The sequence below is a fragment of the Acanthisitta chloris genome, unplaced genomic scaffold (assembly GCF_000695815.1).
Source record: "Acanthisitta chloris isolate BGI_N310 unplaced genomic scaffold, ASM69581v1 scaffold1269, whole genome shotgun sequence".
Classification (NCBI taxonomy): Eukaryota; Metazoa; Chordata; class Aves; order Passeriformes; family Acanthisittidae; genus Acanthisitta; species Acanthisitta chloris.
In genome coordinates, this window is record NW_008690650.1 from 201,069 (window position 1) to 215,537 (window position 14,469).

General features: G+C 40.0%; 1 protein-coding gene across 1 annotated transcript in view; it reads left to right on the top strand.

The window, feature by feature from the left end:
- The window catches only part of THEMIS (thymocyte selection associated), a 73,203-nt gene that overhangs the window by 27,151 nt on the left and 31,583 nt on the right, over positions 1-14,469 (top strand). The window contains exon 4 of the mRNA XM_009081879.1: positions 1-814. This exon is cut by the window's left edge and continues 232 nt beyond it. Within this exon, the coding sequence (XP_009080127.1) occupies positions 1-814 (814 nt within the window). The remainder of the gene's footprint in view (positions 815-14,469) is intronic.

Consider the following 14,469-nt stretch of genomic DNA (forward strand, 5'->3'; position numbering starts at 1 on the left):
GGCAAAAAGAGTCCTAGCCTCTGAGACCAGAAGTGATTCCCCGAAAAGACATTTTTTAATCCCTATGAGCTACAAAGGAAAGTTCAAGAGAAGACCTCGGGAGTTTCCAACTGCCTATGACTTAGAGATAGCAAGAAGTGAAAAGGAGCATCTTCATGTTGTCGCAACCAAAGCCTTTGCTTCCCCTCATAAAGAGCTTTTTTCTGTTTCAGTTGGAGATCAATTTCTAGTTCAACAATGCCTGACTAGTGAAGTTCTGTATGAGGGAAGAAAGAAACTCATAGATGTCTTAGCTTGTGAGCAAATACTAAGTGATACATATAAGAAAGTGCTCCTCCCTATGTACATGGAAGGTGGCTTTGTGGAAGTGATTCATGACAAGAAACAGTACTACCTTTCTGAGATTTGCAAGGAATTCCATTTGCCTTTTAATGTCAAAGTGTCTGTGAGGGACCTTTCCATTGAGGAAGATGTCTTGGCTGCTGTGCCTGGTCTGCAATTTGAAGAAGAAATCACAGACTCTTACTTGCTGGTCAGTAGTGCCAGCAATCCAGTGGAGAGCTGGGAGATTCCTATATATCGCTTAAACTTGTCAGTCCATTTGCTCAGCAAAGATGTCCAGACAGTTGTACCACCTGTAACTAAGACAACAGTGGAAGAGATCAGCGGAGAGCAATACTATATGGTGCGAAGATATGAAAACCAAACCCTACATCCACCACCCAGGCCTCCCAAAAAGCCAACAACACTTGCACCAAAACCTACTTTTGCAGTACCTACGCAGGGTGTGTCTGATGTACTACAAGCTCCAAAGGTAAGATGTCACAGCTTGTCTTTGAATGTCTTACAATCATAGGTCATGTTCTGTGGGTTTAAATACTTCATTTCACTGTTGTATCCTTATGGCATGTACACAGATGGCTCTCAGCTCCCTGTAATAGGCAAATTAACCATTATAGACAAGAATGGCTAAAATCTCCAGTGTGTGTTAATTGATCCATGAAAAACAACGGAACCATGCCGACTCACAGCAGAAAGCTTGGCTGTATAATTTTTCATGCATAATCCTTTACTGCACCATTGTAAAAGTGAAGGGAAAGATTTGAAGTGCCTGTATTTAAATCTTTATTATGGAGAAGCATATGCTTTCATGATGTAAAGATAATTTTGCTCAGCTGGAAATGACAGAATTAAGTTCACAGAAAGACAGGTTGTATAGAAATGTTTTAATGCATGGTTTTCCACTTACCCAAGTGGCAAATGGGTTTGGAATTGAAAAAGGCAGTGGTTTTAGAATGGCACTTGATGTTAAGAAAGGAGTGCCCTTCTAGGCTAATTTTCTTCATGATTAATCTAAGGCAATGCATTTGTTCATTAATCTTTCTGTTGAGTCTGGCTAAGATGGAGTTAATTTTCTTCACAGCAGCCTGTAAGGTATTGCGTATGGATTTTTCACTTAAAAAAGGATGATAACACACCAGGGTTTCGGCTATTGCAGAGCAGTGCACCCACAGCATCAAGACCTTGTCTGTTTCCCAGGCTTCCCCCAGCAAGTAGGGTGGGGGTGGGCAAGAGGTTGGGAGGGGGCACAGATGAGACAGCTGACCCCAACTGACTAAAGGGATATTCCATGACCTATAGGGCCATGCTCAGCAATAAAAACTGAGGAAGTGGTTGGTCTAGGAAGGTAGCCATAACTCAGAGACTAGACTGGCCAGACACTGGTCTGCTTGTGGGAGGTGGTGAGTGAGTGCCTTTGCATTACTGTTCATTGGGGGTTTTTCCTGTTTCCTTCATTTATTAAACTGCTTTTCTCTCAACCCACAAGTTTTCTTGCTTCTGGTCTTACTATTCTATCTCCTCATGAGATCATCATCCTAATGTCAGGGTGGAGTTAGCAAGCACCTGGATGGGTGCTCAGCCACTGGCCGCGGTCAACCCACCTAAGTTTTCTTGCATATATTGAAAGAAACAGAGAGAGACTGTCTACGAGGTATTTAACTTAGGTTGCAGTTGCCCTCATGTGCAAATTCCCCACAGAGAAAGAGGGAAAAATGTTGGAAACACTTTCATGTCTCTGGTTTGTGATTGAGCTGTGCTTTAAATGCAATGTAACTCATGTAATTATATTTTGGGGAGTTCAGAGGAAGGTGGTTTTCTTTTCCATTGCTAGCAAACTGAAGTCCAGTTGTAGCCATTCTGGGAGGCAGCATTTATTAATACCTGCTGGAGGTGTTTCTCCCCTAATGCCAATTCCAAGACCACCACATGCAAGTCCAAAGCTCTGTATAGGTCCTGGGAAATGGTTCCAACAGACTATAGGAGTAGTGAATTGGTAAGGTGGGTCCCTCAGATACAGGTAATCCTGCAAAAAGATGTGGCGTTTTCTCCTGTATTTACTATGGAAACTTCTTCTAATCCATACAATGAACATTGTAGCTGCTTAAATAAGCCATCCTGTCAGGCTCGGGAGGATACCTGCAAAACTGGTCCCTAAAGCTAACAGGTAAGCAATCAGCCTGGAACTAGTCTCGAGTGCAGAACTGGGGAAGAATTCCTTTAAGTTGTATTTTTGGTAGACCTGTACTATTGTCAGAAGGACTCAGACCTCCTGCAGTTATTGATGGCTTTGTGTGGAGAAAAGCAGGTGGATGTTGACTCCAGAGCAGGTTCATGCAGAAGATAATATTTTTCTAAACTGAGGAGAGAGCAATAAGTGCAGGAGGGGGATGAGCTGAGGTTCCTTTGCACATTCACGAGTGAGAGCAACCTTAAACTGCAGCTGTCCAGAAAAGGGAGCTCATTTAAGCACCAGAAGACTCTTTTTTTTTTCCTCATGCTAGTTATAAATAAATAATAAACCACAGTCAGAATGCTTAGAGCTATGCGGATTTGTAAATCTCCTTCTCTGGAAAGGTGAAACAAGTAGAAATACCTTATGCATTAGATTAAACATCCTGAGTTGTAGCATATTGGGTTTAAATTCACACAGAATGCATTATCTTTTTTATCCTGAGCACCATGAGTCCTCTGGGAGGACGAGGATGTTGGCAGCTAGGCCCCTCTGCAGTTTTAGGGGAGACTGCATTTTCTTCTACACATATCAGGGGTGTTTGAAGGTTCAGAAAGTTGGAAATTGTGCCAAACTGATAAACAGCTCTCTTTTCATATTTTGTGACTATGCATAGGCTTATTTGCATAAATAACAGATGAGCGTCCTAATGAGCTGAACTTAAGCCTGACAAGGTGGCAGCCTGGAAAAAGCTTTAGTGATGCATGAGTTGCCATGCTCCTCCTGCAGGTAGCTCCCTGCCTCGTGCTTGGGGAACTCTGCTTGCTGAAGAGTGGTGAATGGCTTCTTTGCCCATCAGTTGTGAAGCTCTGCTTGGTTTGGAGCTCCAGGATTAAATGCTGCTGCTGCATGAGTCCACAGAGGACTAAGATCTGTCTGGTTTATGACAATACCTGAGGATGCTCTGCAAGGGTGGGTCACCTCTAGCTACCGCTTGTGCTTTGATAGCCACTTAGCTCACAGCAAGGCTGTGAGGGCAGAGAGGCTCCAGCTGTCTCTTCCTGCTGTTCTCTGACCTTGGTGAGGGAACACTAGGACCAGGAGCAGGACTGTATGTTTCACTGTGTACTTTAGGTCATGTTAGTTAGTCACTGAATTATATGAGATTAGCAGGCAGCATGAACTGGAACCTGAGACACATGTGAGAACTGCCTCTGCTTGTGTGCAAGGTGCAATACTGCAGACGTATTTTTGTACACTTCAGCAAAGTCCAGAGACAGCAGATGAATTCTCAAACAGAATATAGCTGCATTAACCAAGCACTCTGCCCAGTCTCTTCACAGGGCTAATTAAGTTGCTTTAGCTCCTGCTGACACAGCTTTCACTTCCAGAGCCTGGGGGTCACTCTTCTCCCCTCCAGAGTACAGCGTAGACTTTCCCTTTCCTTCTCATCTGAACATTTTGTTTGGGTAAGAAACATCCAGATCACATATGTTTGCAATTTTGTATTACTTGCCAATTGAATAAACAAACACCAAGAATATATGTGTAAACTTAACAAATGAATATGTGTAAACTTAACAAATGAAACAAAACAGCTTGAATTGAATGATGAAATTAAACTGATATTTCAGATAGCAGATATTTATCTAATATCAGTAGCAGCCCCAACTGAGGACAGGGATGACAAAACAACAACAGCACCCTCTGCCTCATGGTAAAATGTAGGGTACAAGCAGTCATTCACTTCAAATCCACATTTTCCTTTCTGAAATTGTTGGAATAAAGTACAAAACAGCTTGAATTGAATGATGAAATTAAACTGATATTTCAGATAGCAGATATTTATCTAATATCAGTAGCAGCCCCAACTGAGGACAGGGATGACAAAACAACAACAGCACCCTCTGCCTCATGGTAAAATGTAGGGTACAAGCAGTCATTCACTTCAAATCCACATTTTCCTTTCTGAAATTGTTGGAATAAAGTTCTCAGGGGGCTGCCAGGTTGAATTAAACAGTTTAAGCCATTCTGTTTATGATTTGTTATCTTATCTAGAAAGTGGGAATGACCTAATAAAATGCTAGAAGTTAATGCTACTGATATGAGAATGGAGCATCTGACTCTCTTAGAGAGAAGCTCCCATGAGAGGAACCAGGCAGGACCTCATGTTCTTGAATTGAAAATTCATCTAGAGGAAACAAACCAGATGTGCCTGTTCTTTCCATCACTATGAATATAATAAACCAAGTTTTCACTTACTAACTCCCTTGAAAATTATTTCCTAAAATTTCCTTTTTACCTGCTACCTATAGTTTCCTCCCCTTCAAGAGGATTCAATCAGCAAAACTTTTCTAGCTTTCTTTTTGCCTTTCAAGCAGTAAATATCCTACAGATTTAAGATGGTTATAATATATGTCCCTCAAGGGCTTTGTATTGGTGCACCAATTATTAAATTATTAAATTATTAAATTGGTGCAAAGAAGAGCCCATGCCAAATACTGCTAATCACAATCAATGGATGGAAAGCCACAGTTCAGCCCTAGCACTCCTAACACCCTGAGGGCACTAAGTGCACTGCTTAAGGAACAAAAAAATGCAGTATTTGACTCCTGATAAAGACTAAGAGAGGTTAGCTCCATCCAATGCTATTTTCAGTGGTGTGTTTAGTCATATATCTAACCTGAGCAACAGTAGAATCAATAAAATACTCACCAACTGGATTGCTCCTAAATACCTTTATAAATGTGGAACTGGAAAAATCAGTCACATGCAGTAATCTGTTCATCTCTGGCAAGAAAGCTGAGAGAATTCCAGCCAGGGGAACTGGAATTTAATAAAATAGGAGTATCAGGGCATGATAGTTAATCGTCATTTTGTGCTAAGGTCCATTATCCTTCCAAAAGCCATTACAGTGTTTCGATATTGGGAACTTTCTTGCTTTCTTGCTTTTTATTTCAAAGTTAAAAAGAAAGAAAAATTATCACTTCCATCTGGCTTTGCAGTTCTACAAACTCAGCTATCAAAATCTGCCATTAACATATTTATCGTATCCGTCTTCACAGCAAAATGAAGACTTATCTGGAATTAAACTGATAAGGCATTTCTCAGCAAATGAGTTTTCCTGCAGTCTCTCCTTTCCATCCTAAAAACTATTTCTTTTCTACTTCCAGATAATTTTTCACATTTTTGGGGCCTTTATAGAGTACATTTAACACAAATGTTTCTGCTGTGTAGCAAGAAACTAACCTTTCTAAACAAATGCATATTGGAAAATGCACACTGGACAGCCAGGAAGGAATAGGTAAGAACAGACCCCAGGAATTAGCAACCCTTTGGCTCTGCAAATGAGGAAGAAAAATGTGGTTCATTAGCAGGTGCAGAAATGTGCTGCATATACCAACGTAAGAAGGAGGGTTTCTCTTTGACGTGGGCAGCATTGTAGTTGCTGAGGCTACAGCTGTGCTTCTGCTTCCTCTTCCTCTCTTTGTCCACATTGTAGAGGTTTCCCTCTCCCTGGTGTCTCACCTTCTACCTTCTCTCTCCCCCTTCATCCCCACATCCTATGTATTGTTTCTCCCTGTCACTTTCCAGTTGCTTTGTAAGTTCCTAATAAGTAGCATGTGAAGGATGGAAGCACAGACTCACAGATTGAGGACCAACCCACATTGTCATTGAGACCAAGTTCCTGAAGCATCTCAAAATCCCATCCCCACTGCAGCTTCACCCAGTAAATCAGGCTCCAAATTCCTCCAGTTCCTTGTGCTGCAACTTCTTGCTTCTCTGGGTTCTGAGAGTTCTCTCACTTGCTTCTCAAGACCACACTATGCCATGGGTTCCTTTTCCTCCTAACACCCATCCTGTGCCACATATGCCTGATTTTTCCCTGCCTCATGTGTCAGGTTATGTGCCCTTCAGACCCCCTAACTTGTATGACCTTGGTTCTCCAGTCCACTCTACTGCTTTTAACAGGCTTGTCTTTTCCTGTTCCTTGTTTCTTCCCAATACTTGCTCTTGTCTCATGCAGTGAGCTGAAGCCAAGGTCACAGGCATTATGGAGCAGGAGCTGTGGGAACATCCCAAGTTGCACATGGGTTTTTGTTGCCTTCCCCAACAGCACCTATTCCAAACCTCAACAGAGCATTGGTCTCAATCTAGATTCTTAGGAGCAAAACTGGAGCAGGCTGTAGGTGCTGACAAGTGTCAAGCAATTTGACTGTCTTTTTGACTGGGCTGTCCAAGCTGAAGGATTTTGTATTGGTTCCCTGTTGCAAAAATCCTTACAGCTGTGTTCAGACCTGGACACCCGTGACTATTTTCTGGAAACCCTGTGTTCATCTTGATACCATGCTGGGCTGAAGCCTGCATGTGTGCCACCCCACCTTATGTCCTGGGCTTTTCTGCAGAAGAAACCAAGAAAGTCTGGCTGAAAAAAGCACTCTAATATGGATAGTGGGGCACCAGAAATGCTGGGTAGCCTATAGACTCCATATGAAACACCAGGAAGGAGTTAGAGGAGCAGGAAACCATAAAGCCGCAGCTAATAAATTAACGGAGTTTTCCTGATATTCTCGGTATAGAGAGCTGGCATTAAGACCTCTTTCAAACAATACTGAAAGCATAAAATTTCCACAGAGAAACATCAAGTTTGTAGTAGGCACTTAGCATGGTTTGATGTTAGCCTCATAAATGAAATACAGTAGGGAAGATAGCAATAAGCCTCCAGAAGGACAAGTACATAATTGCCTGAAAAAACAGCAGGGCAATCTGAGGTGCAAGTCTCATTGCAGAAAGGTATTCCTGCTACAGCAAATGCTGATATAGTACATGAAATTAAGGAAGGTACTGATGAATATTTGGATATGCTGACTGATGAAAATGCCAACTGGTTAAAATAAAATTGCTTAATTTAGAGCTAAAAATTAATTACTTGCAGAATAAAGAGAAAAGAAATATAAAAATAAAGGGATGCCCAGAAGAAATAAAAAACTGAACCACATGAAAATATGGAACCCTTGATAAGAAGGAAAATCCTGCACGAACCGTGAGCCGCAAGCCACTGATGTGAGTAAGGGGAGAACTGGCTGGCACATTTTTCCCTGTCTCACAGAAAGCACATAGCATAATAAAACACATAGCCTAACAAAATCACGTAATTATGTATAATTATGAAACAGGACAAAAAAAGTAAAAGAATTAATCTAAAATTCAAGGAGGCATTGTAGCAGAATAACTCTCCAAAGAGAGAAGCTGGAGGGGGGGAAGGGTAGTGGAACTAAAATGTTTGGTTTTTTCAGCTAGGATTGCAAGAAGCCAGACTTCCAACAAGACTGTTCTGCAGGCTGCATTCTATGCTTTGCCCCTCTCACAGCAAGAAGATTGAAAAATTAAGTTCATTGATAGATGGCTATTGAAACACTACATGTTATGGCCTGCCTTTTGGTCTGTTTGGAAGTCATCAAAGAGTTTTCCAGTTTAAAAAGGCTAGAGATAACCCTACACCACAATAAATTTCTGCCCATCTGCAGCAGTGGCAGTGACCTGACAGGCTGCTCTTAAGGACCCCACAGAGCCAGCTGCTGGAGCTCTGGGCAGCTACAGGTTCTCTGCCTCCATCCCTGCTTAAACATCTTCAGGGACTTTTCTAGACTCTGAAGGTCAACCAGCATGAGGCGTCTGGTGTCTCTCTTGTTAACCTTTTTGGTCTCCTTATCTGTGAGACTGGGTCTTAGGGTGCTCTAACCCCCAGATCATGCCTGGGAACTGTTTGAGAAAATGCTAGTTGGTTGAAATGAAGTCCATGGATGTTTACAGGCATTGTGTAATCATCTAGTGTTGATGTAGACACTGCTAAAAAAAGATGGGAAAAAGAGAAAAGAAGGATGCTTACCAAAGTCATTAAAATGTTGCATGTGATCAGTGTAAAAGACAGGACTGACACTGCCCATTTATATTACACCTTCTTTCATGAAATTCAAGCTTTTGCAGTATTGTCAGCTGGGCATTCTGGAAATGAAAGCATCCCAGAAGGTTGGCATTATGCTTTGAAATATATGCCCCATGAAAGGAAATGAGAAAGTTGCTGTCAGTGTAACAGCAGGGTCAAATCCCAAAAGACCTGTAGGCGTGGCTCACATTTTCCAGAGTCCTTGCAGTGAGGAATTGAATGATTATCAAGAAACAGAAAATGCTGTAGAGAGACTCATCAAGTCCATTAAAATTTGCAATGACAGTCCAGTTTCCTCTTAATTGCACTATGGAGTGCATTACTCCATAGACATGGCATAAAATAGCATGGTAAGAGGGCTTTTAAAGGTTGAAAAATAATTATTTAATGTCTGCACCAAGAAAATTAATTTTCCTTCTTTATGCATAAAGGTGTATAATTTACACTGAATTTTTTGGAGGTATTTAACAACATGTTCTTGTTTTGCCTCAGGACACAAAACAATTTTACTGGTAAATATGTTAAGTGGTAATCTATTGTGATGCTGTGGTTCAGATTTTCCTTCTATGGGTTTCTTTTTCTTTTTTCCTTTTCTAATAGAAAATAACAAGAGGGTTGAGGATGCACAGGGTATTCAATTCTGTTGTGATTCCTTTAGTGCCACTGAAAAATCAGAGCAATGATCCCAGGCTTGCAATTACTGTAGGCAGTGGCTTATATCAGTGGTTTACCTGAACTGGTGTGATGGAATCTGAGTATCACTTATAGGAGTCACTGGAGGAAAAAAGAGAAAGAAGTTTGCCTTTGCTAGTTTGTGGCATGCCATGTACTACCCGGATGGGCAACACTGGGGATGAAATGCTTAAACTCTGCTCTAGTGTTGACTCTAAATTAGCTAGAGTTGAAATCTGATTAATAACACAGAATAAAGCTATTCCCAAAACATCACTTTTAAACTTTAAGAGTCTTTGAAAAAGTAAATACTATTTTATGTGTGAAATGAAGAAACTGTATCTGGAAGCTACTTTTACGGATCCATCTGTTTTGCATAATTGGTAAATGCATGCTCTGCAGTATTAATGAGGAAAAGAGTGGTTGAGTTTGCTTGTGAATTACTCTCATTTGAAGGGAAATGTGCCAAGCAATTGAACAGTAGCTCTACAAGAAAATTCTGGCCATGTGAGGAATGGGGTTCATAGGAACTCTAGGTCTGGTTTAGGTTGCCACTTTTGTCACATGCTGCTTCAGTGACACCAGACAAATCACATAAATATCATTGTCTCCAGATACATGAAGAAACTGCCAGGTGTGAAGAGGGAGTGTGGATTTACAGCTCATTAGTTATGTTATATGGATGCTTGAATCTCAGGTAAATGCAAGATACATTGCCTCACTTTCAGTAAGGGTCAGAGCCACCTCACATATACTCTGGAGCGATAACCACACAGACAGTTGCCATGGAGTATTTAATGAGCTGTAAATCCATGCTCATTTACTAGGTGGCAAGTTGTTCATGTAGCTGTCTCATCTGTCTATGAAATGGGGCACGATGCTTCATTTTCCCATCTTGGATATTTGTAGAGACAAGCATAATTTTTGCATGTTCGCAGCATTTCACGCATTGGCTACTGCAATAGGAACAACAGTAACAAGACAAAATAATATCAAAAGTGAAATTCCTGGACACTAGTACATTTTAACTTTACTTAAAGGTTTTAAACTGGAAGTTAATCTACAGAAGAGGGGGAAAAAGCAAATGACTGTTGTCTAGGACAGATGGATTCTGAAGTGTGGGTATTTGAAAGAGGAAGAAACAAGAAAGAACTTATCTCATTTAAGAACTTATCTCATTGCAAGGTTTTAACCCTGAGGTTCACTAATACCTTTGTGAGCTCAGTCTATTGTTAACCACTCCATAGTTTATTCTTATCATGGATATTGGCCTTTGTGCTTGCCTTCTGCATCTGCTGCAGTGTATCTGGCGTCTTAAGCCTTGTCTTCACCTGTTGGCTTACAAAAGGTAGCAGTTAGTTTCCAGACATGAAGAGTTATGGATGAAAGCTCAGCTGTTTCCTATAATGCCTCCATAAATTTCCCCAGCTTGTGAGACTTTGACAGATGATAACATTAAACTAAGTTACATGTTAAAGGTTAGTTTGTGCAAACTTGAAAGGTGTCAGCAAGGGAAGAATGTGAGGACAGAGACTGCTACAGCACAGGTTATATGTATTTTTTATATTGATAGATAATATTTGTATAAAAAGTAGTGGGACATAACTGATGATATATAAATGAATGCTGGACTAAGAGGTCATTTTTTGAAGTCAGCCCTAGCACACAGCTTTTACAGACAAATCATTTATACTACTTGCAGTGATGGAGCAGCATCACCATTCGGATGGAAGAGCAGACTAAGGAGCTAAGTTAGGAAGGTGAAATTGAGAATTGTGGAACAGAAAAATGGAATATCCAGTTTCATTCTACAGAACTGTGAAATGGGTTGGGAAAGCAGAATTTATATAGGATGGAGGGAATCCTAATTCATAACTATCCTGCCTTCATTGTCTCTCACATAAAAATGAAAACTGTGTGTTGTAAAAAAAAAAATCTGCTCTGCTTGATCCAATCCCATGCATGCATACATGGTGGTTAACATGAAATATCTGCTCTTTATCTGTTGCTTTGCACCTTGCTGAACAGATGGACCAGAGAGGTCTTGGTTTGCCTCCTACTTATACTCCACATAGTCCACATTTGATAGTGTGGACACCCCAAGCTACCAACCTCCTACACTATTGATATTCCCTCTCTGTTCTTATGGTTCAAGCAGTAGGAATATGGATGCAAAAATATGGAAGCTAGAAGGAAAACAGAAACTCAGAAACTAAATCCTTAAACAGTAGGCTTAGATTTTGCATAAGGCTTTTCATTAGTTTGCATCTTCAGAAGACAGAGATAAAATCATCTCATGAAATATTGAAACCACTTCTGCCCATACGAATGGCTGAATGTGAGACATCTCCCTCTACTCTCCAAAACATAAAATAAATCTGCTTATGAATGTTATGAGTTATTGAATAATAATATGGCAGTAGTATAATGCTGCTATTGTTGAACCTAAATGAAAAACCTTATTAATCATGGATTTGACAGCTCATTCAGTTATAATAATGTTTCCTGTCAATCCAAACTCTCATTATAATTGGATCTTACTTAGAACGGAAGATGCTCCATTGACTGCTCAGATGGAGAAAAATACAGGTTTGAAAATGAAAATATCAGTCTGAATTCTGTTTCCAGGGAGCCTGCTTATGCATTTACAAGTTGGATAACACTTTAATCCTTGCTGTGTGTCACATTTGGATGTTGCTATAATAAGATTCTCTCACTGACTAGACACCAGCTCTACAGTCATGACAGTGAAAGTGAAAGCAGGAAGAGCAAATGAAACTTCATCTCAGGGATGCTGGTATATCATCACTATGACCTAGTTGCAAAGAATTAACTGAAATAGATGGCTTTTCCACATAAAGAAGTGTGTTAGGCTGTGAATTTACAGCTAATTTGGTTTACTGCATGGCCTCTTTTGTGGTTACTCAGTATGCAGAAAATATTATATATATTTCACGTGGCATTGAGAGAAGATCAAGTTGCTTCAAACCAAGACAATTTAGTGTGTTGTTGGAGTGTTTACAGGGAGAGATAGTGGTGAGGAACTGTAAATTCATACCCTAACTTACTGCACAGTATCTTCATAAACAAAGCCAGAGACAGAGCAAGCACAAGTAGCTGAGGTGGTTATCAAAGGAGATTAATATTCAGGCTGAGACAAAGCACTTGGAAAAGCATTTCAGATAAATGTCATTGAGACACTCTGCTTGCAAAATCTGTAAACTGCTTATTGGAGGTCCCAATTCTATGGGCATAACAGAGGGAGGTGGTGTGTTCTATGCAGGTCACAGTTTGTTGAGGATACAGAACCACAGGGTAAGTAAAACTTAGACTCAATTTAAAAGATCAAGGTTTTACAGAACACTTTTCTAGTACAGCTGGAACAATAATTCCCATAAATTGTTCTTGTTCACGGGTAAACCAGTGTGGTTACACTAAAAGGGGACTTAGAGTAGCTTTCTAATGAGTAGCATAATGCCAATCAGCATAGAGACACCAAACTGTTTTCACTCTATTGCAGGGCAAGTAGCAAATAATCTGGTAATATCAGAAATTCTTTCCACGTGTACAAGTTTGTGTGCTTGATCCTATGGCAGACATACACACTGAGAAGACAGTAAGCAATCTTTTCTCTCTCTATGGTTCAACCAGATGAGGCACTGGTGGGAGAATAGGCTGCAATGCACACCAGAATTTAGTATCTGTATTGAGACAATATGTTTTCGTCTATCATTTGTCTTCAATCATTGCAGCTTAGCACTACCTTTTGTTTTCCTCTGTGCCAAGTGGAGACAACTTAGTCTTTACTGAGATTGCAGTGCCTGGGAGAAATAAGGGCAAGGCTAAGAATGAAAGTGCTGCAAATGTAACAAGAATAAAAATCCAAGGGAAAGTGGAAAGTATTTGTTTTGTTTTTCTTGTTATGCATTCGTTTTTAATGCAGAGTAGCTGACTGATTTCTCATCTCTGAATTAATAAATTAAAGTCTGGATTGTTTCAGGTGAAGAGCTGGTATCAAAGGGGTTTTCTTGATTTGTAACACTGCAGAGATCATCCAGTCATAGAGACCAGAAGTTGTCATATGCCTTTACTCATGTGGTTACTCATGTAGTGTAAATTTGTGGAGGTTATGCAATGGTTTGTAAAGTGCCTATTACCATAAAATGCCCATAACATTTGCCATGGAACTATGTAATTTGAATGGTGGAATAATAATTCAAACAATACTTTTCACAATAAATAATTTGATCAGCAGCTGTGAATGCATAAAAATAAATATTTAAATTCATGGGATAGCTCTGAGAAGGTTAAGTAGGAGACATTTTAATCCATGTTTTCAATTTGTGGCTATATGTTTAGAGTCATAAATCACAGCAGCTTTCAAAAATAACAAAGGCAACTATAACATACGACAGATGTCTGTGGACTGTAGATTAAACTAATTTGTTTTTCCTCAGCACCTAAACACAATTTCTTTATTTGTTAGTTGTGATCTCTTCTGTAATTACAAAAGGAGATTTGATACATAATGGCATAAAACATTATGCTAACAATTTCAAATTAATGGGAACTTCCAGCTTATTTCAAAAGACACATTGCCAACTGCTGCCATTGCATTTTTCATAACTTTTTTCAAATGTAAATGCATTTTCAAATGTACAAATATAATTTGTATTTACAATTTTCAAATGTAAATGCAACTTCTCACCCTGTCTGCAGGTGCAGCACCGTTGTACTAACATGACAGTCTGAGACACTAATTTGTTGATTTAAAAAACCAGTTACAGAGGTTTTACATGCTTATACATTGTATGCACTCTAATCAAAATGTCATCCTTGGGTTTCTCTCAACATGTAGTGTCATTCACATGTAACCACAAGAAAACCTCTGCTGCTATAGGAAAATGCCTGTCAGAGTATTTGGTTTTATTAGCTGATTCTGATCACTAAGCAGTGCTAAATGTTTTCGTTTCCAAAACTCATACTACGAGTGCATGTTTGACTGCTCTACTGTTTGCCTAACTGCTCAGCTGGGGCTACATTTTGATGCCTATGCTCTGTCTTAGGCTGTCTGTGCTGATACAGACAGACCTCACAGGACGTGTGCAGGTGTGATTTAAGGAAATACAGCTTCATTTGCTTTAATGGAATTGAAACATCTTCCAGGAAGTGCGAACCTGGAATATTTGGTTTGGGACAGGAAAATGGCATGCATATATCTTCAGAGCAGGGTCATCATGCTGCAGTGACTGATGGCCTGGTACAGCCTAGCTCCAGAGAAAGCTACCTTTGCTTAGGTAGCCACATGTTAGAGATGTGAATTACATCTCTAAGCTCC